The sequence below is a fragment of the Myotis lucifugus genome, unplaced genomic scaffold (genome assembly GCF_000147115.1).
Source record: "Myotis lucifugus unplaced genomic scaffold, Myoluc2.0 scaffold_195, whole genome shotgun sequence".
Classification (NCBI taxonomy): Eukaryota; Metazoa; Chordata; class Mammalia; order Chiroptera; family Vespertilionidae; genus Myotis; species Myotis lucifugus.
Window position 1 is genome coordinate 2,108,382 of NW_005871243.1, and position 26,627 is coordinate 2,135,008.

Sequence of the window (26,627 nt, forward strand, 5' to 3'; positions counted from 1 at the left end):
GTGGGCAGATCTTGGGGAAGACAAAGGTTATCCTTTCAGTCTTTTCTCCCAAGAGAGGCCTTTGAATGATTGCCAGATGGGGGAGACTGCCCTTCTCTAGCACAGGGTCAGAGCCACCTGCTAGGCCAGGGGTGGGCAAACTTTTTGACTCGAGGGCCACAATGGGTTCTTAAACTGGACCGGAGGGCCGGAACAAAAGCATGGATGGAGTGTTTGTGTGAACTAATATAAATTCAAAGTAAACATCATTACATAAAAGGGTACGGTCTTTTTTTTTTTAGTTTTATTCATTTCAAACGGGCCGGATCCGGCCCTCGGGCCGTAGTTTGCCCACGGCTGTGCTAGACCCAAAGGTTCAGGGGAACTTGGGGTGTCAAGGTTCTTGAGGGCATCTGCCCAAATGGGCTCACTCATGTCTGAGTCTCGTTCCTTCCCAGAGCCCTCGCTTAAAGGAGACTTTCTAGGGGTGTGAATTTTGTCCCCTTTGTAATGATCCCTAATGATCCCATCTGGGCCTGATTCTCAGCAGGTTCTATTCTCTGCAGTTAGGTGGTAGGGATCTCTTTAAATGTCGCCATGTGGCATTCTAGTTGTCACAGCATCTCCTGAGGTGACAGCTGGCTAGTCAGAACCTGCCCCTCTCTTCCTTCATCCCAGCTCATTCCAGTCCATCCCAGGTGAGCGTTCTCACCGTCGGGCTTACCACCAGCAGTGAGGTCCTGCTGTCATCTGGCTGCATCCCGTGTCTCATCCTGAGGGCCTGCTTTCTGGGGCCACTTCTGGCATCACCTCTTTTAACTGGGCTCCTCTAAAAGATGGCTCTGAGACAAGGATTTCGGTTCAAGTCGTTTATTATCTGGGGTGTTCCAGGAAGCACTATGAGTGTATGGGGCAGGAGACAGGAAGGGAAGGAAGTCAGTACAGTAGGTGACACTGTGGACTGCCACCCTTAGTCCCTCTGCAGAGTGAGGAGGCTAGAGCATGGTCCAACTCCTCATTTATCAGGGTGATGTTACGTCCGGCACTTCCTGTGCCTGGCTGCGCAAGTGCAAGCTCCGACGGCAAGAGAGGCCCCCAGGGGCAGAGACACCACGAGCCTCCTACTGGCCACCTGCAGGCTAGGGTAAGCATGTGGTTCCACGGTGAACTGGGGAGACAGGAGAGTAAATGCAGTGGACATTCTGACATGCTGGCCATACCAACCAAAGGATGAACTCACACTCGAAGAAATCACAAACCCTGTTGAGCCTTTTCAGCCCACTGTGCTCAGATGGCCAGGCCACAGATGCCTTTACATAGTTACAGCCCTGAAAACGAGTATCTCTGGACGGAGAACCCAGACCAGACCCCGTCTTAGTGACTCAGGCCAGTCGTGGGTGCTCAATCCAAATGTTTGTGAAACTGAACGTCTGCTCCCTGCGCAAGCACAGGTTAAGCCATGAAAAACCTTGATAGGTTGACCAAAATTAGATATTACCTATGAGTTGATTTTCTAGTACTATGGTTTCTCCATATAAATGATCAAAACTTTAAAATCAGCCATTAGAAAAATCTTTACTATGGGACATAATTTCCTGTCTTAAGTGGTGAGTCATAAGCATGATTTTATCTTTTCCTGATGACTCCAAGTTGCTCCTACACCATTACAGTGACACCTGTAACAATGACCTGTATTGCAGTGGCCCCAGAGCTACTGAGGTGTGGAGAGATCTTTGCCCCTATAATAAGTGGTTTGCAAGCACGATGTTTTTTGAGCTGTTGCGTCTGATTTTTATGGTTTGCGCACATCCACCCGTGTCCTTTCCTATGGGACTGGCAGCTAACACTCTGGTTTTGATCAATGTGCCAATCTCTGTTGCCATTTCTAATGGGCTTGGAAAAGAGTAGCTTATTAGAATTCTGTGCATCCTCAGTGAAGGCTTAGAAACTCCTCCTGTGTGATGAAGTGCAGAGACTTTGTGGCATCTTGGCAGCTCTATTTTAGATTGATTTGTAAGAGAATGTTAGGTTGATTTCAGATAATTGCAGTTTCCAGGTAAATGATTTATTTCTCTTGCCTTATTGCACTAGCTATGACCTCTCGTGCAGTGCTAAACAGAAGTGGTAACAGAAGGCATCCTTGCCTCACTATTATCCAATAAAGGATCATGTTTGCAACCTTCTGTATTAGATTAAGGAGGTGCTTTTCCATTCCCAGTTTGCTGTGAGCATTTATGAAAATTGCGAATGGGTGTTGAATTTTGCTAAATGCCTTCTCTGTATCTATGAAGATAATGATATAATTTTTTCTTTTTTTCTGTTAATGTTGTGAGTCACAACACTTAATTTTCTAATGTTAAACTGTCCTTGGGGTGCTGAAACGTACTCCACTGGGTCATTGTTGGTGGGTGCTGTAGTCACCCTGGCATGTGCAGGCAAGAGTGGACCCACAGCTCCTCTGTCCTGGCAGAATGCCTTGTGATTGTGAGGCGGGAGGCCCGGGGGGACCTGCTCCGAGGCCATCTCCCGCCCGCCTGCTTGTCTTCCCGGGAGGCTTCTGATGAAGTTCCGGTGAGCTCAGAAAGACCTGCGGGATGTAAAACTGCGGAGTGCAGTCTAGACGCGGCCCCTCAGCAGCGTGGCCTCCCACCGCTCATGCTGCAGGCACCCGCCCCTGGTGTTTCCGGGCTGTCCTTTCTGGTGTGTGAGGAGGACCAGGGAGCTGGCACCGCTGGCTTACTCTCGGCCTTTGATTGTCTGCCTAAGTAATAAACCGCCTGAATTTAGAAGTGGCCCATTGTCTCGTTACCATCGGACCCAGCAGCCTTGGCTGCTGCTCTGTGCTTGGTAATCCCCTTCAGGAATAAAGGATTGTGGCCCCAGCTACTGAAGGGTCGCTGGCCCACGTTTACACTCCCCTTCCGAGTGACTGCCTCCAACAGCAGTCCGTGGGGGAGTAGAAAGCCCAGCCCTTCCCCCAGTGTGGGGCTGTCCTGAGTGTGTCTTACCTTCAGAACTGCCCACGGGGTCGAGAGCCATTCGTTGGATCTGCCCAGTCCTGCCCCCTTCCCTCCCCATGACATACTGTCCTTTTATATCCTGCTGGGTCCTATTAGCTGTTACATTATTTACGATTTTCGCCTCAGTATTCCTGTGAGTGATTGGTCTGGAATTTTCCTTCCTTGTAAAGCCACCGAAAGCCACCAATAGTGTTTCTGAATCAATAACTGATTAATATTCAACGCAACCTTCGCATTCTTTAACCAGCATTGACTTGTCTTCGTAAGTGAAAACAATGCGTTATCAGAGTCAAGGCCTCTTCAGGTCTTCAAGGAAAGACTGCGGGAGGGTGAGCGGTGAGGATAATGAGCAACTACCCGCATCCCCAGCACAGCGGCCATGAACCCAGCCAGGTTTCCTTGCATGACTGAGGCCGCCCATTGGTGCCCGGGGACTGGCTGTGGCAGGGAGACCTGGGCCGCTGTCTACAGCGTGGGCTGGGCACGGTGCTGTGTGGTGCGCATCCTCAGCCAGGCTCTCGGGACTCTGCTGTCTGTCGCCCTGATTTTATGTTTTCTGCTTCCTTAGACTGTACATTTTTGCCATATATTTTTGGACTCAAAAATATGTCTTTAGACCTGCTCCAGGGTCTAAATTGACTGCCAATCAAATTGGCTGTCCACAGCAGCCAAAGTGCACGCATTACAGCTACACACACTGTGGGCCTGTCCCACAATCGGACATTAAAAGTAAAATGCAAACAAGACAGACATTATGATTCTGCCTGTAGAAAGTGCAAAAGCAAGCTATGTTTTTCAGGGTGTGTGGACAGAGCGTAAAGCCATAAACAAAGGGGTGGCCGTGGGGTCAGATAGGGAGGGAGCTGGCTGTGGCTGTGACAGCGGCAGGGACCCTGGGTGCCACAGAGAAGGTTTGAAAACAGACTTCCTTTTTCCGGGGGGTGTGGGGGAGCACAACTCTGGACTCTCGGAGGGAAAAGTGGGGCTACGAAGAGGGATGTAGAAGCTAAACTGAAACATAAAGAAAAGGGGAGAACCATGCACCCACAAAAACAACAACAACATTTGAACTTAAAAAAAAAATACCATAAAGAAAGAAACAGCCAGCATAAAAGTTAGGGGCACGGTGAGCTCTGGGTTGGGGCAGTGTGAAAACACGGAAAGGACAGGGTGAAGATACTTGGCGTCTTCACTTGGGTGGTGGCTGCGTGGGCACCAACATTGTAACCGTTTGTCACACTGCACACGTGTATTTGCTGTGTGCCGTGCTCTAGAAAGTACTGAACACATGCATGGCAGATCATGACACTGTAGCTCGAGGTGGCTGCAGGTTTAGAAACGGGCACCGCGAAGTCGGAAGCGCCCTTTCAGCAGCATGAAGTGACCCGTGGGCATCAGCCTGGCAGAGCCGCTCTGAGCTCTCGAGCTCTTCCGGGCAGCGTGGCACCTGGGCAAGCAGGGGACAGGCTCTGGGCTCCTCAAGGTCAAGGGAAGCAGTTTGTGTTGCATATACAACAAAACGACCTTGAAGATTCTTTTCTATGGGCTCAATGTATTTTTAGAGAAGAAATTGAAAAGGTGGCAAAGCAGAAGTGGACCGTTCACAGGGGCTTTTGGGACAATGGGACAGGAGGGGGGACTCTGTGGACGTTAATAAAACACATGCAGAGCGCTGGTGGCAGGGTCCTTCCTCTCCTGGGAAAAGGTGGCCTCGCCAGCCACCATGCAACGTCTCAAACTTTCAAGAGACTGGCAGACACGTGGTTCTCCAGGCCCGTGTTTGAACAGCTGGGTAGACCCTGACCTGCAGCCAGGATGGAGAGCCCAGCGAGCCCGACACTTCAGCGTGCCCGCAGACCCCTGGGGGTCTTGTTAAAACCGGGTTCTGACTCCAGGGGCCTGGGAGGGCCTGGGAATCCGCATCCTCGCCAGCTCCCTAGTGGGTCCCTGCTCGTCCATGGACCTCATGTTCAGCACCGAGAGATGGAAGAAATCCAATCTAATTTGAAGTGTTGAGCTTGTGCAATGAAGCCGTGTGTTTCCTGGCAGAGTGGGATTCCTAGGGCTCCTCTCCCATTGTGAAAGGAAAGAACAACTCAGAACAGCACAGCCGGACACGGGGAGCATCCTGGGGGGTCGCTGATTGAGACCGCGCGGCCCCAGGGACACGCTGACCCTGGAAAATATTTTCCAAGTGCTCCGTCTGTTCTCCACCAGGTTTCGCCTTCTCGTTGGTCTCAATTGCTTGTTCCCAGCAAAAACATGTGAGGGGAAGAAATAAATTCAGCCAACACCAACAAGAAGTGCGGAAGGGTCCGTGGCTGCTCTCGGCCCAGGGTTTTCAAGCACGTGGCTGCGTCTGCCTAAGGCGGGGGATCAGCTGAGTGGTCGTGGGGAGAGGCCACAGTGTTTTCCAAATCAGCTCATTTCTGCATCTGTTCTCTCTGACCTGGAAAAAAAAAGCCTGTGTGTTCCATTCGGGCCCTTCTGAGCGATGCCCTCTTGGTGGTGTTTACCCAGGTTAGTGACTTTGGACAACACAAGTGTCAATTTCCAGAAAACCCTTTCACTTTGCTCTGTGGAAACAGTTGTCCTTTGGAAGCGGGCGTATGAACAAAAGAACACAGTCTGTTTTCTTTTCTTTAATGCCACTCCAAGTCTCAGGAAGCCCTGAGCCATTACACATATGTACCGGTGAAATACATCAATGCAAACGTATTTAAGCATCTGCCTACGTTATTTGAGGTTAAATCATCTTGCTTTCAAGCCTTAGGCTTCTCGTTTTTCTTTTCTCTCATTTTTACAGCTGCCATTAAAGTCATCTGTGTCCCATCTGTTTTCTAATCATCTCACAACAGAGCCAGAAACAGTCAGAGCCAGCACGGCACCAACCCCCATTCTGTGCAGCCACCTTGCCTGTGGGCCTGGCCAGTAGTTCCACGCCATCCTGGGGGCCTCTCTGCCTCCTGTTAGATTTGCCACATAGTCTGAATCACTTGGGATGCTGTCTCCATTTTGCAAATGTAAGATGTAAATTCCAAAAGGTTATACACTCATTTTCCCCCAAGTCCATCAGCAGCACTGTTCACTGCCTAAGTGAATGTGCAATGTTATAATGTTATACATATATACTCCATATAAAAACTAAATTGAGTACATTCTCTGCAAGTTAGAGGAGGAAAGACAGTGTTAAATGACCCCAATGAAATAATCAGAAAGATTCTAAATGTTAGACATTCTGCTATTTAAACAATTAGCCTAATCTCTTCAGCAAGTTAAGGTGGAAAAATGAAAAGTGGGGAAATTATCCTAAAAACACCTCTATTCATAACCAAATGCAATCTAGGAGCCCTGATTGGACCCTGGAGAGCTATAAAAAGCATTGGGAGCCCTGGCCAGGTGAGTCAGATGGTTGGTGCGTCGACACATGCACCAAAAGGTTCAATCTCCCATTGGGGCAAGTATGGAAGGCAACTGGTCAGTGTTTCTCTCTCTCTTGTCCTTACCCTCTCTCTAAAATAAAAAGCATATCCTCAGTGAGGATTTAAAAAAAAAAAACATCGGGGACAGCTCCTGGACATTTTTACTTGGCATACTTTCACAAAGTCTGAGTTATTCACCAACTTAGAACATTTCAACTCATATTGCTCTTCTTAGAGAGAATGGAAGAGAGAGGGAAAGACAATGTGAGAGAAATCCATCGATGGGTTGCCTCCTGCATGCACCCCGACCAGGGCCCAGGCTGGGGAAGAGCCTGCAACTGAGGTACGTGCCCTTGACCAGAATCGAACTCGGGACCCTTCGGGCTGCAGGCCAGCGCTCTATCCACTGAGCCACACCAGCCTGGACGTGTTTCTTAAGATGCCTCTGCCCAACATGGTTCTGCCCCTCTTGTTCCCAGGACCCTGCAGAGCCGGGCACTCGCCCTGGGCTGGCCTTTCTCCCCCGTTCTGGGCACCCTCTGCAGGGTGACAGCACCCTTACTCCCATCTGTCCCCAGCTCAGGAGCCTCTGCAGGCTCCCAACCACTCGCACCCGGAGCCAGCCCCTCTCCCCTGGCGGCCTCTCCCTGGGTGTGGCTGGGCTGTTTCGGTCCTGCCTGGAGCAGCTGGTCAGCTCTTATCTGCTCCTGTGAGATCTGGTGCTGCCGGGCAGGTCACAGGGAGGTCACCCCTCCCGCCGTTGGGTGTGCCTGCCCTGGGGCCTCGGGGAATATTCCCAGATACCCCCCAGCCCTCCACCCAATTCAGGGGAAACTGGCCTTACCTGCTCTCCTGGGCCAGGTGGGTCAGTGGTTGTGTTTTGAGGGTTTATTTCAATCTGCCGTCCATCCCAGTTGCGTGTGTACACGCTTCTCCCTAAGTTACCTGCTGTTCTACCTGTCCAAGATTCAAGTTCTACCTTATTGTCTCAAAATCCCACAAATTAAACTCTCCTCTGCAGTGAGAACTTTGACATGGATTGAGGGCTCCCCATGATGTTCTGGAGCGTTGCGATGATGATGATGACATATCTCAAGGTATATTTCTTTCCTCTCTTTAAATCCTACTTAGGATTCATTGGGCTGCATGAATCTGTGGTGGGAAATGCTGAGCTCTTAGTACTTGAAATATCGCTCTGTCCCACTTCCTCTCTTCTAGAATTCTAGGTAAGCATATATGAGACCTTATTGCCCTACGAATCTTATGTATATATCTTTGCTTGTTCATATTTTTGTCTCTTTATCTCTCTCTGCGATGTTCCAGAAACATTTCTTCTGGCCTATCTTTGAGTTCATTGAATCTCTCCTCAGTTGTGTCTAATCCAGCTTTAAATCCATCCACTGAACTTTTAATTTCAGTTATTGAATTTTTCATTTCTAGAAGTTCCATTTGGTTCTTATTGTAACAATCTATATTATTTTTATTTCTTGTTCTTTTATTCTCTGCTTTTGTCTATCAATAATGGATATAGGAGTACAGAGATCATCATGATGGCAAATGTGTCCATTTCTTCGTGTAGTCCTATCAGTATTTGCTCCTTGTCTTTTGAAGCTATTTCATTAGTTGTATTCCACTTTGAGAATATTCTTTCTACTGATAGATAATATTCCTTTTCATCACTAATAACACTTTTAAAGTCTATTTTGTCTGGTATTATACAGCTCCTTTTGGCTTTCTTTTAGATAACGTTTTCCTGGTACATCCTTTTCATCATTTTACTATAAATTTTTCTGTGATCTTATGTTTGATATGTCTCTAATAAATGGCATATAACTGGATGAATTTTTTTACTCCAGTCTTATAGTCTCTGCCTTTCACCTGGTCTATTTAATCCATTTATATTTGCTGTAATTACTGATATATTGAACTTATTTTCCCTATCTTACTATTTGCTTTTTATTTGTTTTGAATTTTTAACAGCTTTTTTGTTTGTTTGTTTGCTTTCATCAGACTATGCAATATTAAGTAAATAGAACTCCCAGGCTGCTGTGGGAATATTAATACATATACATGCATTGTTATAACCACTTTAGGGATCCTCTAGCAAAGTTGAAAATATACACACACTATGTTCCAGCAATTCTAACCATAGAAATGCTTGCATATGTGCACCAGGACATATGTGCACCAGGACATATGTCCCTAGCAGCATTCTTCATAATAGCCTGAACTCATAGTGTCCATCATTAGAAAAATTGATAAATGATCTGTGGTTGTACCCTTATAGGAAATACAGTAGAAGAAGAAAAAATCAACTATAGGTACATATACCAACTTGAATGAAACTTAAAAAAAAAAACCCCACATGATGTGAGGCAAGAAATGTTCGACACCAAAGAATAACCACTACATTGTTCCACAATATAAAGATCAAACACAGATAAAACTAAAGGGTAGTGTTCAGGGACTCATGCTTAGATGGTAAAACCTCACTGGACAGCAAGGATGGACTGTCAGTATGGAGGTTACTGGACAGATTGCATTCGTCAGCACTGAGGTCTAGAGACCACATGACTCCCTTAGAAGAGATGAAGGAGCGAACAGAGTGATGAGGGAGGGAGGCAGGGATGTGGACCACACACATGCAGGCAGAGTGGGGATGAGGTGGGAGAGACGCCAGGGCCCCCGGAGGGAGCAGGCCCTCGCCCAGGAAGGCTGGCAGGGGCGCCTCAGGATCTTTGTTAAGTCATCAGTGGGATGAGGGGATGGAAAGAGGTTGGAGGCACACGGAGCAGCGCTAGAAACCTGGGCCAGGGCCGCGGGGCCTCAACCAGGCACGGTCTCGAAGGACGAGCAGCACCGCGGCCCTGCTGAGGCCTCACGACCCGGGTTTGCAGCAGACCCGCCCACAGCTCTGGGAGGCTCTTCAGAAGCCTCACCCGCAGTGCGGGAGCCTGGTGGTCCTCAGGTTTGGGTGGTGCAGGCTGAGAGACGGTGAAAGGATTGGGGACAGAGGTGGGTAGGAGGGAAATATGTGGAAACGACCTACCCTGAGGTCCAGGCCAGAGGGAGGCACTGAGGACATAGGAGGGCCAGACACAGGTCCCAGGAGAAGAGAAAGGCTGCAGGAGGGTGGGGACTGGGGTGCAGAAGAGGGTGTTGGGGTTTCCCGTGGTGCAGCTGGAGTGGCTTCAAGGAGTGGCTGTGGGCGGCGAGGAGCAGAGAGAAGAAAGCTCCCATCTTTCCTCTTCCTGGGATCTGGGACAGGGAGGATGAAGGAGGGCGGGGGTGGGAACAGCATTCACTGCCTTGTCCAAGCAGCCGCCCACAGTCCAGGCTCAGAGGAGGTGAAGCCCGTGCAGAAATTCCCACTGAGTCGGATTGTCCTGCATGACGGAATGTTCTAGGTCCGCGCCGTCCAGCTCCGCAGCCATGCACACATGGGCCACCGAGCTGGTGAAATGTGGCAGGTGTGACTGAGGACCTGGCTTTTTCATTTTATTTCATTTTGAGGCGGAGCAGTCCCATGTGGCCAGCGGCGACCACGTGGGCCAGCACGAGCCCAGGCCTCCTCCAGAACAACGGTGTACGCTCAGCTGGGGGTTCTGGTCTTGTTTGTTAAGGTCCTGAGCTGGGCCAGTCCTCCCAGCAGCCCCAGCGTTTCCCCCGGATCCTCCTCCTGGAGATCTGCACGCTGCCCTTTGCTGAGTGGGTCTCCAACAGGCTCTTCACTCATCAGCTACCTTCTATTGAGACTCCACCACGAGCCCGCACGAGGGGGGAGGATGAAGAAGGCTCGCTGCCAGCACAGACCAGAGGGGACACGCCGTGCACCGTGGGTGACAGGGCAGCACCGACATAGAAACACGTGCACCTGGGCTTGGGGGCATCGGCTGCCAGGAGGGTGATGGGCTCCTTAAAAAGGGTGCATTTCACCGGGGGCAGGAAGAACAGGCGTTTCCTGGGTGGAGAAGGAGAGGCGTTTCTGGCTGAGGGAACGACCCAGACGTATTGAAATGCATGTTTTCCCGAAGATGAAAAGTCTAGCTTCTCCTAGAACCTAGGTGAGCAAGGGTCAAATTCCTCACGGCTTTACAGACCCGGCTGAGGACTTTGGACTTGATCTCGCTGGGAACTGGGAGCCCCTGAGGGGGGGTAAGCCGCAGCGCTCACCAGGACTGCTATTGAAAGCTTCCTGGCCATGATTAGTCAGGTAAAAACTTGACATCCTGGCATCAGGCCATGACCACACCTGGGCAACTGAGTCACATGCACTGAGTCATGGTCATCCCCTCTTTCTCCACCCTTATCTGAAAATCAGATCACTCTTGGCATCCTTCCGGAACTGTGTTCTGAGTGATGGCTCTGCCACTCCCCTGGCTTCCCAGCCATACCCCACAGGGACTCGTGAGCTGATTGTTAAACGTGACCATTATGAAAAAACAACAACAGGTATAAATGCTCCATACCCACCACTTCCTAATTACTTACAACACTATCATGTATGCTCTTGAGGTGATGGATGGCCATTGCATATGTGTCGTGGGAATTGAATATAGTGATGTGCCCCTGCCTGCCTCTCCCCAACTCCACATTCAGGGGAACCACGTTGGTAGCTTGGAGCTGGCCACCAGGGGAGTATTTACACCACAGAAAGTGGCAGATGCTGCACATCAGAGCTGCGGCTGCAGAGAGCTGGTCCTTAAACACTTTCCAGCCACCGCCACTAATCTCCACGCCCTGCTCTGCCGGCTCCTGGTGAAAGTGCACTCACCCTTCCCAGGCCTGTTCTTTCCACTTCTAGCAGCCGCAGCAGCACAGCTGGTCTGGTCAGATTAGAGCTATCGGGTGGGTTTCAGGAAGGTGTGGGGAGCCTCTGAGGACTTAGCCCTGTTTATGGGGCTATCTGGGGACGTCTCTCTGTGCTGCCTCTGCCCCCACTGAGGGCTGCATACCCTGGACAGGCTCCAGAGAGTCTGGCCATATGGATGGAGGGAGGGGCTGGCCTCATCCTGACTGGGGTAGGGAATTGAAGAGGGGCCTTGCCTATGTCAAACCAACAAAGTCCTAGCAGCTTTCTGTTCCAGGTGACAGACAGCTGTGGGTGGCATCTCTCCAAGGTGCCCAGTTCCACAAAGGCACCTTGTAGCCAGGTACCCTCAAGGGAAAACTCATTTGTGAGAATAAGAAGCCAAGCAGATAGCTGGAGGCAGCAGCATGCCTTGTCTCCTGCCTGTGTGCCTTTGTAATGTAAAGGCAACAACATTACAAAGGCGGCAACATTGCAAAGGCAGCCTATCACCCTGGCTGGTTTGGCTCAGTGGCTAGAGCGTCAGCCTGAAGACTGAAGGGTCCTGGGTGCGATTCCAGTCAAGGGCACATTCCTGGGTTGCAGGCTCGATCCCCAGTAGGGGGGCATGCAGGAAGCAGCCGATCAATGATTCTCTTTCATCATTGATGTTTCTCTCTCTCTCTCTCTCAAATCAATAAAATACACACACACACATACACAGGCAGCCCTATCTACAGACTGCTGAGGCAGACTCTGCCACAAATTTAAACTCTCAGGACTATCTTCATGATCTTGGAGAAATTTCTTCACCAGGACTTTTCTATTTTTTAACTAAAGGAGAACACTAGAGGAAATGATTGGTAAATTGGACTTTGTTCAAATTAAGAACATCTGTTTATCAGAAGACACCACTGACAATAAAAAGGCAACTCACAGGCTGAGAGAAGAAGTGTGCCATTCATGAAACCGACAAAGAGCTCGTGTTTCCAGAATACGGAAAGAACTGTCGGTAGAAAAAGACAGACAAGCCCTAGCCGGTTTGGCTCAGTGGATAGAGCGTCGGCCTGCAGACTCAAGTGTCACAGGTTCGACTCTGGTCAAGGGCATGTACCTTGGTTGTGGGCACATCCCCAGTAGGGGGTGTGCAGGAGACAGCTGATCGATGTTTCTCTCTCATCGATGTTTCTGACTCTCTGTCCCTCTCCCTTCCTCTCTGTAAAAAATCAATAAAATATATTTATATATAAAAAAGAAAAAGACAGACAAGCCTATTAAAAATGGGCAAGAGGCTCGAACAGACACTTCCTGAAAGACGACATCCAAATGACCCAGTTAGCCTGCGGAGAGGTGTGCAGCCTTGTTAGCATCAGGGAAGTTCACATTCAAAGCCACAGGGCGTGATCGTGACACACCCATGAGCCTGTGTAGAACTTTAGACACAATGACAAGCGTCAGTGAGGATGCAAAGCAACCGAAACTCCTCGTGGGAGTGCGAACTGGTGCAACCTCTCTAGAAATGGTTGGGCCATATCCACTCCAGCTGACACCCACCCACCCTGTGGCCCAGAAGTGCCCAGCTGCAAGCGCCTGCGTGGACCCGACGACACGTACTAGAATGTCATTACCGCTTCATTCAGGAGAGCCCCAACCTGGAGACAACACACAGGTCCAGGAGTCCTCGACCAGTGCATTCACACGGAGCACTACGCAGCCGTGAGAAGGAACAACCTACATCTCACCCCGGGGCATGAATGGGCCCCACACAGGAAGCCAGGCATGGAAGAGCACGTATCTGAGTCCATGTATGTACAACTCAGAGCAGCAGCAAAAGCCAGGATGGCGGGCTCCTTCAGGAAGGAAACCGGCGATAGGAAAAACTGTCTAGATTCCAAATTTTAAAGTAAAAAATAATTTCTCCTGCTGGATTGCCGGATTTTTTGCTTTGCTGGATTATCCAGCTGGATTGCTGGTTTTTCCGCTTTCCTGCTTTGCATTTTGGAGGTAGAAAGTTCGAGAACAGGTAATGTGCCTAAGGAGCCTCTACCTCCCTCACCACACCCTCCTTTCTCCTCTGCCACCAGCCAAGCAGGAACTCCAGGGGAAGTCCAACTGGGGACTGTCCCAAAGTGGTGATATCATTTTGGCTTCAAGTAAGAGTTCCACTAGCAACTTGGCTTTTCACTTCTTTTTCATTGTACCCATGTATGTATTTGCTCATCAAGCATATTCTTAGCTCTTGCTGTGTACCAGGCACTGTTCAACATGTGTCGTCAATATTAGCTTATTTCGTGTGTTACACATGCGTTCCTTCAGCCCGCAGGGGGTGTATCATGTGGCCTCTTTACTGAGCACTTACTATGGACCAGGTAGTCAGCTAAGTTATCAATTCATTCTCACACGAGCCCTTGGGAGGTGGGGGAAATGTCTGTTCCCATCACAGATGAGAAAACAGAACGCAGTAAAGTCAGTGGCACAGCTGGGATTGGAAGCCAGAGAGACCCTGCATTTCTACAAGCTACCGGGCTCAGCCAGTCTGGTGACCACCTTGCACACAGTCACCTTGCAAGACCAGTGGGAATGGGAGGTTTCTGCGGCCCCACCCTGAGCCTAGTGATCAGAATCTCTGGCCCTTAGGCTGGCGGAGAAGCAGGGTCCCCCATGGCAGTCATTCAAAACCCGGTTTGGGGCTGCACAGGACACTACAGAGCCACACCCCAGGCCCTGCACACAGTAGGCACACAGGGCTGGTCTGTTGAGTGGATGGACAGAAATGGGGTTGCCTGCATGGTTCTTCCTCTGGAAGGGGGAGGAGGTCCCTCAATTCCTTCACGTCTCCTCCTCTGGGAAGCCCTCCCTGACCATACCAGTCCAGCGTGGTAACGGCTAACACAACCCTTGCTTTGCCTCAGTTGTCTTCCTTGCATCTCACCATGTTATATGTGGACTACGATGAAATTGTCCGTTCTGTGTGTCAAAAATGAGGACTGGGACATTTTATTCAGTTCAGTTCTTAAGTGCGTCCCTCTACCACAGCGGTTCTCAACCTGTGGGTCGAGACTCCTTCGGGGGGGTCGAACGACCCTTTCACAGGGGTCGCCTAAGACCATCGGAAAACACATATATAATTACATATTGTTTGTGTGATTAATCACTATGCTTTAATGATGTTCAATTTGTAACAATGAAAATACATCCTGCATATCAGATATTTACATGACGATTCATAACACTAGCAAAATTACAGTTATGAAGTAGCAACGAAAATAATTTTATGGTCGGGGGTCACCACAACATGAGGAACTGTATTAAAGGGTCGCGGCATGAGGAAGGTTGAGAACCACTGCTCTACCAGCATGTCAGCTGCAGGAAGGTTCACAGCCCTGTGCCCAGACAAAGCACACAGTAGGCACTCAGTAAGTGCCAGGGAGGTGTTGACCACTCTAAGGAGCTCCCCAGCTCCCCGCCCGCCCCACGTCCAGCCCCAGTGAAGGGGCGGCGCAATCTCCGGCGCCTTCCCGGCCGCGGCGGCCAGGCGGGGTGGGGCCGGCCGTCATCCATTTACCAGCCTCGCCCCTCCGACGGGCGCGCCGTTAATGAGATTAGCAATTAAAAGGCGGGCGGGCGTGCGACGGGGCCGCGGGGCCACCCCCAGGCCGGGGCGGGACGCGCGCCTGGCGGCCGGACACCTAAACAGCCGAGCAGGCGCCGGAGCGGGAGGCCAGCGCGCAGACCCGCGACCATGGAGAAAGCGCGGCCGCTGTGGGCCAACCCGCTGCAGTTCGTGTTCGCCTGCATCTCGTACGCCGTGGGCCTGGGCAACGTGTGGCGCTTCCCCTACCTGTGCCAGATGTACGGCGGAGGTGAGTGCGCCTCCGGGCGCCCGGCCCCCGCGGGACGGTCGCCGGCGCTCCCGGCGCAGAGCGGCACCAAGTCCCCACACCTGGAGGTGCGCGCTGGGACTGGCCCCCTATTCAACCGAGCTCGGAGAGTGTTGGTGTGATTGCCCCGATTTGCAGAGCTGGGAAAGGGACCCAGGGGCAGCCAAGGCGCCCCGGGCCCACGCCCTCTGCAACCCTCGACCCATTCCAGGGGCGGCCAAGCCTCCTACCGTACCCTTGCTGGCCAGACTCTAGGAGGCTGAGGGACACTATTTTGAGAGGTGGCAATAGTCTGAATTCTAATGAGTGTCAAAAGGGAGCAGGAAATTGCCTTGTTCAACAGAAACTCTTACACTCTAGCTCCAAAACTTATGTTCCCGCAGCGTGATTAGAAATGCAGGATAGACTAGGATCTTGAGCTATTATTTTAGATTTCTTATAAAACGATTGCTTTGGTTTTGGAACCACAGAGGGCAGGAAAGCAAATCATTTCCTTCCTTCCTTCCTTCCTTCTTTCCTTCCTTCCTTCATTCCTTCATTCCTTTCTACAATTTTTTTTCTCTGAAGCATCACAGCATACTCACTAGGTACACAGCGCCATGCACCACATTCTCTTAACGTCCAGAGAGCTGGGACACCTGTGCCATGGCCTGGACCCTCCGCGAAGGCCAAGGGCCTTTTGGAAGGCAATGTGGCGGTAGGGATTGAAGTTCAGCGTTTTTAAAAATGTTTCTCTTAGTTGTTCCATTTCTAAAATTCTACCTAAAGGAAATATGAGAGTCCTGCCAGAAGGTGGATGATACAGGAGGGTCTCCATCTCTCAATAAAAGCAAAACACTGAACACTCCCGAGCTCTGCACTGAACGGTCCCTGGCTCGGGAAACGTGGACCATCCGTGCGGGGTGCTGCTCACAGCCATTAAGCCGGCATTCCAGAAACTGTTATGCATCTTCCCATTTCATGCATTAGACAGAGGGAGGGAAATCAGAGTCAAGGCTGCATAAAATGAATGATCTCAACTTAAAATATGCAGAGAAAAGAGAATGAAAAAATATACCAGCATGTTCACAGTAGTTAGTTATCTGTGGGTGGTGTTGGCTTACCTTATAGGGTGTGTGTGTGTGTGTGTGTGTGTGTGTAATGTCTTCTATAATCTGCATGGATTTTTTTTTTCACCATAAAGGACAATGAAAGATGTCATGCCAAAGTATTTACAAAATTTAACCCACTTAAGAAGACTAAGACCTAAAACAGTGCTCCCCCTCTCTTGCCCCCACCACTCACAAAAACAAAACCTCAACAAAAGGTTAATCCACAGAGGGGTTTTTTTTAAATAGTGCATTCTTAATTCTGACTCCTTTTTTTAATGTTAAGGGCATAAATACATCCTAATTATGTGAAGGGCGTGTGTGGCCATATGCCGTAACAGTGCCATAACTGCCTTTTGAAATAATTATTTGTCAGGATGCGATTTCCCTGTCATTCTGTGTCAGCACACCTACCCCTGCTACCTTTACCCTTTCCCAAACATCGGCCAGGTGAGCCTTGCTGTCACATGACTATTCCATTCCTTGTTTCTAACAACACCATCACCTGGGTAGTCTACAGGTGGACACAATAACGCTGAAGTAGAATAGATCTAAGGTGCTGCTGGGAAAACTGCAAGACCTTGAGGACTCGGGAAAAGGAAAGAAAGAAATCTGTGGCTGGGACAGAGTATATTACGTTGGTAGGTAGCTAGAAAGATGGATGGATGATGGTTGACGAAGGGATGGACCCTGGAGAAAGGATGGAAGGACAGACAGATGGCTGGGTTGGGAGATGGACGGATGTTGGTTGGGTGAAGTATTGACACTCAGGCTTAAGTGTCTATAGCAGTGGTTCTCAACCTTGGCTGCACATTAGAATCACCTGGGAATCTTTTTAAAATCCTAATTTCTGGGCCTCATCCTCCGGAAATTCTGTTTCTTTGTTACTAATGTTATGGCCCCACCCCATAACAAAGAAACAGAATGTGCAGCCAAGGTTGAGAACCACTGTTCTAGAGTTTCTCTGTCTCCTACTGGCCCGTCTCTGTGTGGTGGTAGGGGGGGGGGGGAGGGCAGGGGTGTCAGAGGAGGCGCCAATAAATACTTGTTGAGTGAATGAGCCCGGTTCATTATGAAAAGCACAGGGTCTGAAGCCGGTGGTTTTCTGAGCCTTTTGCTGACAATCATGTCGCCTATTAATTAATAAGTGATTTATGTCCCCCCAAACCCAGGCAGCTTACAGATCCATCCTTTACCTAAAGCTAAAGGGTAAACCAACCACCCTAAAAGGCTCCAAGTGTAACTTCCTTTCAAACAGAGCTGTGACCTCCCACCCCCAGTCAACAAAGAGCTTGTTGATCAGCCGCAGGGCTGTGCTGTGCCACATACTTCCCAGAATAAAACCGATTAGGGGTTTTGCCCCTTCCACGGGGCTCTGCCCGCGACCAGGGAGGCTCGTTTCCTCCCCGCTCTGCAGGCCGGGCCCAGCCAGAGGAATGTTAATTCCGCAGATTGCACGCCAGGTACCAACCACCTCTGTACAGCAGGCTGGCCCCGGGCGGCGGGGGAGGGCGTGCAGCTGTAGGAACCACACACATTTTCTTCTGGAAAAAGCCGGCAGGTCTGGGCGATCATGTCAAAGTCTAAGTTGTTCAGGAAGCAATCGAGATGCAAATGGGCTGCACACTGAGGTGCAGGGGAAGGTGCACCAGCGGCTGGTGGTTCTAGAGGCACGTGCTCCAACCACGGAGAAACGTGGGGCAATGAGAATGGTTGTGTGGCTGGTGGAAATCGGATTTTTTTTTTTCTCCTGAATTTTCTCTGTGGGCTATTTGAACCATAAAGAGAGGGAATCAGAGGCTACCTGACCATGCAGTAGGACAACGACACTCTAAGCCTGGATGTCCCCCCCCCCCCAAAGCCCCTGCCGCTCTCTCCAGTGCGTAGGATCTTGGTAAACTGCTGGACCCCACGCCCAGAGATTCCGTCTCAGGTATCCGCCAGCGGGCAGGATTCTGCATTTCCGACAAGCTCCCAGGCGGTGCCCGTCAGAGCTGCTGGTCCACGGACCACACTTTAGAGGAAGCCACCCTCCCAGGCACTAGCTGCTGGGAACCAGGCAGTGGGGGGCTGGTAGGTGTTGGACAACTGGCTTTGGTAGCGCAGGACCTAGTTTGTAGCATTTGCCGATTACCGTGGTGTAAATGCTCCCACCATGGCCGGTTGCAGTCTAGCAACGTCACATCTGGGATGTGGGGTTGGGAAGAGATGGGCACGGGGGTGAGCCGGCCCTGGCACACCACTGGAGCCAAACCCTACAGGCCAGCACCAGCCCGGAACTGAGCCACACCAGGTCGGCTTTGTAGAGAACAAAGGTGTGTAAGTACAGGCAGAGGAGGAGTTTGGAAGCCTGAGGAAACTTTGCCCTGAGAGTGGTAGACTCCGATTTGTCTCTTCGTGGGTCTCAAAGCGGTAGAGCAAGATACGAGGGCTCTCGGAGATCAGTTTCATACAGAAGGAATCTCTCTTCTAGTGAGATTCTTGGGTTTAGGAAACAGATAAGGTACTGTGTGTGACAATTAGGAAAATAAGTGGCAACATGCTCTAGAATAACAAATTTCTGTGTTTTGGAGTTACAGATGTAATACATCTCCATGGTATAACATTTAGAAAATAGAAAAATACAAATCCATCACCATTTATTAGGCCCCCTTATGTGCAATTTTTACCTCAAAAATGTGTGAGCTCTATGTCTCGGTGTTAAATATGTTTTCATCACTTTACCTGGGACTAGTGAGCCCGCCAGTGACACATGCAGGGAGATGGCCTGTGGGGCGTGCACGCGTCCCAGCTGCTGCGTAGGCGCGTTCTGTCTCCCCGGTCCTCATTCTTGGGCTTGCTGTCCGTGTCTCCGCTCTCCTCTTCTCATTTCCACTTCTCCGTCCTTTTCTTCTGGGCTGCAGGATCATTGCTCAAGGCTGTATTCATATTTTTCATCTTCATGTAATCTTGTTTCTTCTTGAATTGTGTTTTCTTCCTCATTGCCTAATGCCGTTCTATAAACAGTGTCCCCTTGGCTCTCAGAGACCAAGTTCTAGACATTTTCTACACAGTTCTTCTGTTTCTCCCTTTCTGAGGGGGGGGGCACAAAGGAAAGTCAAAGTTCAAAGGTTTGTAGATAAAATAATAGGCCTCTATCAGCGTTAACTTTTTTATTGATTTTAGAGACAGACAGAAACATTGATTTGTTATTCCACTTATCTATGCATTTATTGGTTGTTTCTTGTATGTGCCCTGACCAGAGATGGAGCCCGCAACCTTGACATATCAGGACGATGCTCTAACAACTGATCTACCTGGCTCGGTGTTAATTTTCTTATTTTGCTGATTACACTGGGATTATGTGAGAGAATGTCCTTGTTTGTAGGAAATACACGCTGAAGTATTAAGAAGAAGGAAAAAAGCTCAGCTTGTGTGGCCCAGTGGTTGAGCATCGACCTATAAACCAGGAGGTCACGGTTTGATTCCGGTCAGGGCACATGCCAGGGTTGCCAGCTCAATCCCCAATAGGAGGCGTGCAGGAGGCAACCAATCAATGCTTGTCTCTCATCATTGATGTTTCTCCCTCTCTTCCTTCCTCTCTGAAATCAATTTAAAAAAAATTTTTTTTTAACACATTAAGCACCCAGCCTGTTTTGTCTTCCGGACGGAAAGTATAGTGTCAGTCACCGCTGACTGACTGGGTGCTCAACGTGTTAAAAAAATAGTGGCTAAAATCACAATTAGTTGTTTCTCACGGTTCTTGGGTGGGATGCATGTTTCTCTGCTGGTCTGGTCGGGCCCCTCACGTTGGAAGTTGGTGCCAAGTTCGCGGGCCCTCGGTCTTCCTCGGGTTGCCTGACAAGGTGGTCTCAGGCCGAGCTCCAAGAGAATGAAGGCTCCTTCTCCCCACATCCCACTCGACAAAGCAGGTCCAAGGCCAGCCAGATTCACGGGTGGGACGTGGACTCCACTCCTCGCGGGAGCAACAGCACAGAATGTGGCTGCGTGTAATCTACCACGACATGTGCCCCAGGACACGTGGGAGCAAAGGCGCCTTCTCAGACCTCTGTCCGCCTCTCCCTGACGCCAGGGTCCCCTCGAGCAGAGCCCGTGTCCGGACTTTCACATGCGGGAGCCTGGGAAACAGTCCCATGAGAAAAGGGTGGGTTAGTGGACTTGTTTTCAAACGGACTGCAAAACCAATTTCTCTCTTATTGACATATATTTATATGCAGAAAATTTCGGGGTTTTCTGGTGTCCAGTTCTGCGAGTGTTGACAGATGCAATGGTTGTGTTACCGTCACCACAGTCGTGCCCTTTACAGTCCATCCCACCCCACGCCCTGCTCCCCCGCAACCTCAGATCTGTTTTCTGTCCCCACGGGGTTGCTTTCTCCAGCTTGTCATAGACATGGAATCCCACGGTGCGTAGCCTGGATTCTGGCGGCTGTCACTTAGCACAGTGGTTCTCAACCTTCCTAATGCCGCGACCCTTTAATACAGTTCCTCATGTTGTGGTGACCCCCAATTTCATTGTTACAAATTGAACATAATTAAAGCATAGTGATTAATCACAATATGTAATTATATATGTGTTTTCCGATGGTCTTAGGCGACCCCTGTGAAAGGGTGGTTCGACCCCCAAAGGGGTCGCGACCCACAGGTTGAGAACCGCTGATAGCATAATGCTTCTCTGAGATGCTCCCGGGCTGTGGGGAGCAGCAGTCGTGTGTTCCTTTTCGTCGCTGAGTCGTTAAGTCTCCCATGTGTGGATGTGCGGCGTGTATCACCCGTTCACCCATAGAAGGGTAATTAGGTTGTTTCCAGTTTCCCACAACTGTGACTAGAGCTGCTATCAACATCGGGTATAGGGGTTTGTGTGAATGTGAGTGTTCATTTCTCTAGAGTTAACACCAGGACTAGCATTGTGGGGTCCTATAGAAAGTGTATGCTAAGTTACAAGAAACTGCCAAACTGCTTCTCAGAGAGGCTGCAGCGTTTTCCGTTTCCCCGGCAACTATGGGAGTTCTCAAATCCTCCCAGACACTTGGTATTGGCTTTACTAAGTGACTCGTGAATCTGACAGCATCCCGTCCAGCACGGGAAGGGGGCCCCAGCATCTGTGAATTGAGCCATTCTAACACGTGTGCAGTGGTATCTCACTGGGGTTTGAATTTGCATTGTCTTAGTGAAGGCTGATGTTGAGCATCTTTTCACGTGCTAATTTGCCAGTGATATATTTTCTTTGGTAAAATGTCTGCTCAATTTTTTTTTTTGTACAGGGTTCCTTTTTTCTCTCATTATTGAGTTTTGAGAGACCCTTATATGTTCTAGATACAAAGTCTTTATCAGATATGTGTTTTGCAAACATTTTCTCCCAGTCTGTGGCTTGTCTTTTTATTCTCCTAACACTGTCTTTCACGGAGCAGAATTAAAAGGACGTCCCATTTGTCAATATTTTCTTTCACAGATAATGCTTTCGGTGTCATCCCTAGGTCAGAAAGATTTTCTCCCATGTTTTCTTCTAGAAATTTGAAAAAGTCTTAAGTTATACATATAGGCCTACTAGAGGCCCTGTGCACGAAATTCGTGCCTGGGTAGGGTCCCTAGGGCTGGCCGGCAATCAGGGCCGATCCAGTCCTTCCAGCTGCCGGCCAGGGCCTTCCTTCGTTCCGCGCCGCCCCCGGTGGTCAGTGCATGTCATAGTGAGCAATCCAACTCCCGGTCTTCCGGTTGAACTCCCGAGGGGACACTGCATATTAGGCTTTTATACATATAGATGATGCATTTCCCCGGGTGGGGTTTTTGGGTATACAGTCTGAGATATTGAAGTTCGTTTTCTCTGCATATTGTTCTAGTTGTGTGTTTGGATATTTGTGGTGCAGGATAATGGAGCCCCATGCTCCTGCCTGGGCACCAGGCCTGGGACTGCCCACCCCCACGGGCAGGGGGCCATGGGACTGGCCCTGTCGCAGGGACAAGCTTTCCTGCACCTTGCTGTGACTGTTTAACACCTTCAGCTTTTCTTGTAACCACGGGGAGTCTGGATGTTGCTCCAAGCAGGTGTGTCAACACCACCTTATTGTCGGGATGCCCTGGGTGGGCCCCTGATGGACTCCTTGCTGGCGAGAGAAGCCTGGGATGGTGCTGAGACGCCTTTCTGCAGGGCAGGAGGGGAGCAGCCGTTCAGGGCCCAGAAGTGAGAGGGCAGGGTTTGTTCTAGGCCCCAGTGGAGCAGGGAACCCCGAGGCCTCGTGGTGCAGGCCCTGCATTGCCCCTCCTCCCTGTGGTCAGAGAACCACGGGGGCTCTGCCTGGTCGTGTTCACTGCCATCTACTCTGGGATTTATACCCGAGGAAATAACCACACACGTGGGCCAGGCTCTGTGTCGCAGCTGGGATTGGGATGGCAGAAACCTGGCCACAGGCCAAGTGACCAAGGACCGATGAAATGAATTCTGGACCCATTTTCCTAGTGGAATGTTGCAGCTACTAACGGGGTGACGCAGAGGTGCATGGTGTGTCGAGAGAGGGCCTGGGAGACCCCGGGGGTTATAGGGCAGCACACACCCGCAGTGGCGGCGTTTTTGTGTTAGCTGCTTATGTAAGCATGTGTGAATTTCGTTGTTTACCTTGAACTTTCAGAGCCTGTTCCTCTGTAACCAGACCTTAATCCCTGCACTGTAGCGTCAGGGTTTTTATTATTCAGATCCTGCCCTCTTTCCCACTGGACCTTTTTCTCAAGTTCACAGCCATGGACCTGGGGGAGGAATGGCCATGGCCGCAGGGCTGCGGAGAAGGAGGGGGGGGACCAACAGGAGAAGCAGTGGGTCAGGCATCTGCCTGGAAGGGGGATGGTGTCAGATGTGGTGACCCCCACACACAGGCTGCCGGCCGCTGTCCACGTGTGGGGCAGTGCGGGGACATCCGTAGCTCCGTTCGCTGGCTCCCCACTATCACCAAGGGTGCTTGTCTACAGATGGCTCCTTGGGAATCAGTGGGTGTAAAATTTAGTATTAGTCAGTTTCATTAAAATGAAATTTTAGGCCCAGCTGGTATGCCTCAGTGGTTGAGCGTTGACCCGTGAACCAAGAGGTCACCAGTTCGATTCCTGGTCAGAGCACATGCCCAGGTTGTAGGCTCGATCTCCAGTGTGGGGAGTGCAGGAGGCAGCCGATGGATGTTTCTATCTATCCTTCTCCCTTTCTCTCTCTCTAGAATCAATAAAACATTTTTTTTTAAATGAAATTTTAGGCTGAAGGCCCTGGTATAAAACATAGAGGTGCTCTCAAAGGGAGGTGGTAGCCTAGGCTCTGTCTATTGGGGACCCCCTGGCCTCCCCACACGGACACCACAAGCCCCTGCCTTATCTCTGAAGATGTGAGGCTGGAGGACTATCCTGTGAGCTGGACCATGAAGAGGCAGCTGACCTTCCTCTGTCCAGGTGATCCCTCCAGGGCAGGGAGCAGGGCCGCTAATCTGTCCATCCCACACCCAGCTCCAGGTCTGGCCTGGAGAAAGTGAAACAATTGTTCCGCACACCCTTCCTGGTGGGCACATCAGGGCTGCAAAACGCCGAAAGCCATATGTGAAGGTGGGCAGCTGGGTGGGAGGACCCGGGGATGATGTGCAAAATATTTAGCAACTCTGTGTGGCCGGCCCTGACTAACCATTAGTCACTACAGTAGAGGACGGAATAGGGATTTTATTGTTTGTAAGCGACTGTATTTATAGCCACCGTACCATAGATGTGGTGAGTAAGCCAGTGGCCATTCCTTAAAACAATACAAGAACGTCCATCATGCGTAGTTTACAGGCCCCTTAAGAGGTGTTCTCCTTAAGAGTCTGGATGTTCGAGATTCAGCAAACAAATCTTGGCAAGTCTCTTTTTACACAAACACGTGGTTAGGTGATTTAGCCGCTTGGGGATACAACATATTTGTACTCTCACTGGAAGTGGAGCCAGCACAACATGAAAATTGGGAACCTATCAAATTTGTGAGTAATACCTATTACACCTCGTAGCAGTAAGAACTATTGTCCCTGTGCTGGTGGTGAGAATGGCACCAGGTGTTGGACCCTCGGGGTCAGACCGGACCGGGGCTCAGCAACCTCAGTACTTGAGTTCTGGCCAGGAAAGAATTCAGAGCCAAGACTCAAACTCTAAGAGAAAGTTTATGTAGAAGGTCACAGAGGTAGCAGAAGTGAAAGGTAGAAGACATGGGCTCAGGAAACAAGTTACAGAAGCAAAAGGGCCCTTGGGGCTTAGGAGAGAGGAAGGCACAGGTGGGGAGATGGGGAGGCGGGGAGGCGGGAGGTGAGGAGTGGGAGGCGCTGGTGTGCGCTGGGGAGGGAGAGCGCTCCGGGAAGGATCCGTACAGGCCACAAAGATTTTCACTGGCATGGCTGGGTGTCATCATCCAAGGATAGATGGCTGAAGAGAGATGGATGGATGGATGATGGATGATGGATGATGGATGATGGGTAATGAATGAGTGAATGATGATGGATGAGAGGAATGACAGGTGGAAGAGTATGAAGGCAGAAGGTGGAGGATGAGTGGAAAGACAGAAGGATGAGTGGGTAAGTGGAGAGATGGGAGGGAGGGAAGGAGGAAGGAAGGAGGAAGGAAGGGAGGGAGGGAGGGATGGAGGGAGGGAGGGAAGAAGTAAGTTAGTTGGTTGGTGGTTGCGGAGTACAACCCATTGGTGACCTGGCTGTTGGCTCTGGACGCCCACAGGGAGCTTCCTGGTGCCCTACCTCATCATGCTCATCGTGGAGGGGATGCCGCTCCTGTACCTGGAACTGGCGGTTGGACAGCGCATGCGCCAGGGCAGCATCGGCGCCTGGAGGACCATCAGCCCCTACCTGAGCGGTGTTGGTAGGTGATGCTCTCAAGCCCTCCCCCACCGGGAGGCCCCCTCCCTGTGTCCTGGGCAGCCCTGGTGGGGGTGGGAGCAAAGGGTAAGCACAAGGCCCAAGAGAGAGAGAGCCCTTGAGGGGGGTGGACAGACGGCCCAGGAGGGACTGACTGCCATAGAACATGGCTGAGCGGGGCTGGCTCCCCGCCCCCAGGAGTGAGGAAGGGAGGAGGCACAGGTGGGGACCTGAGACCTGGCACTGCCCCCTGCTGGCTGTGAATGGCACCTGCTCTCAGTGAGCACTGCATATGCGCACACATCAGCTCATTGAATCTTCTTCCCACCACTGAGAGGCTGTAGGGCTGTCATCAACATCTCGGGTGGACGGAAGCTGGGCGCGCACGCTGCCCGACTGCCTGTCCGCCCTGAGCCACCTGAGCCCGGGTCCTGGGCACCCTGGGGAGATGGTTAACCTGCCTTCACACCCTCCCGCTCCTGGGCTGCCTCTGCCCGGAGGAGGACCTTTGACCAGCGATGCCCACGCTCTGTTCTGCCAACGATCCCGCCCCAGACAGGATGCCAGAGTGACATCCCAGGGGCAAGGAGGGCGTAAACTTGTCCGTGACTCTCTCTGGCGCAGGAGACATGTGCCCAGTGCCCTCACAAGTCATCTTCAAACCCGAACTGCCTCCCCACCGTGCGTGGCTGTTAATGTTTAGCTCGGAGGTGTGTGGTTTGACAGTCCGCCCGGGCGAGCCATCCCAGAGGGCTTCTCCGAGGCATCATCTGCTGCTTCTAGAAAAGAGGCCAGATGTTTGTGCCAAACGGGGGGCTGGTGAATGTTTAACCACCGGCTCTCAGGTGGGGTGCGGGAAGGCGGCTGCGTGTGGTGTGAACACAACACCACGGCCAGTTTCAAACTCCTAATGAGATGTCCCGGAGCCAGGGCCTGGGCAGAGGCGCACACGGGGCGGGCGCCTGCAGACACCGCTGGTTGTCAGCCATCCTCTGCTCTGCTGTCCTCTCCCACTCCCACCCCGGGACCCCTGCACCAACACACCTCCTCACACCCCGGCTCCCTGCCACCCCAGGGCGGGATTGGCCCAGGTGACCTGACTCAGGTGAGCCAGGAGGGGGCAACCACCATGTCTGCCTCTTCCCAGCCCGGGTCTCAGGCGAGCTCTGTGCCTGGTTCTCTCCTCTGTGAGGGGATGATGACGCCCACGGCACATACAGTTCTTGGCACAGCAGCTGGCACTCAGGGCTCCAAGAAATGCCACTCCTCCTGTCCCAGGAGCCGGGAGAGAGAAGCGGGACGAGGCTAACCCTTAGCAGTGCTCGCAGTCCCTGGTCACGGGGAGCCCCACACACCTGCTGCGGCCGTTCTGCCAGCCCAGTAACTGCAGGGGTATCCTGGGCGCACGGGTGGAGGGGCGTGGAGGGGGAGGGCCAGGGCGGGCGGGGACGGCCCCTCAGCACCCTCTGCTTCCCACAGGCGTCGCCAGTGTGGTGGTGTCCTTCTTCCTGTCCATGTACTACAACGTCATCAACGCCTGGGCCTTCTGGTACCTCTTCCACTCCTTCCAGGTGAGAGGGCCAGGGCGCGG

The 26,627-nt window shown here is 51.1% G+C and overlaps 1 protein-coding gene across 1 annotated transcript in view; it reads left to right on the top strand.

Annotated features, from left to right (window-relative positions):
• The first annotated feature begins 14,807 nt into the window (after positions 1 to 14,807).
• Positions 14,808 to 26,627, top strand: part of SLC6A20 (solute carrier family 6 member 20) — a 23,800-nt gene continuing 11,980 nt past the window's right edge. Inside the window, exons 1-3 of the mRNA XM_014462952.2 lie at positions 14,808 to 15,073; positions 24,900 to 25,040; positions 26,516 to 26,607. Of these exons, the coding sequence (XP_014318438.1) occupies positions 14,953 to 15,073; positions 24,900 to 25,040; positions 26,516 to 26,607 (354 nt within the window). The 5' untranslated portion in view covers positions 14,808 to 14,952. The remainder of the gene's footprint in view (positions 15,074 to 24,899; positions 25,041 to 26,515; positions 26,608 to 26,627) is intronic.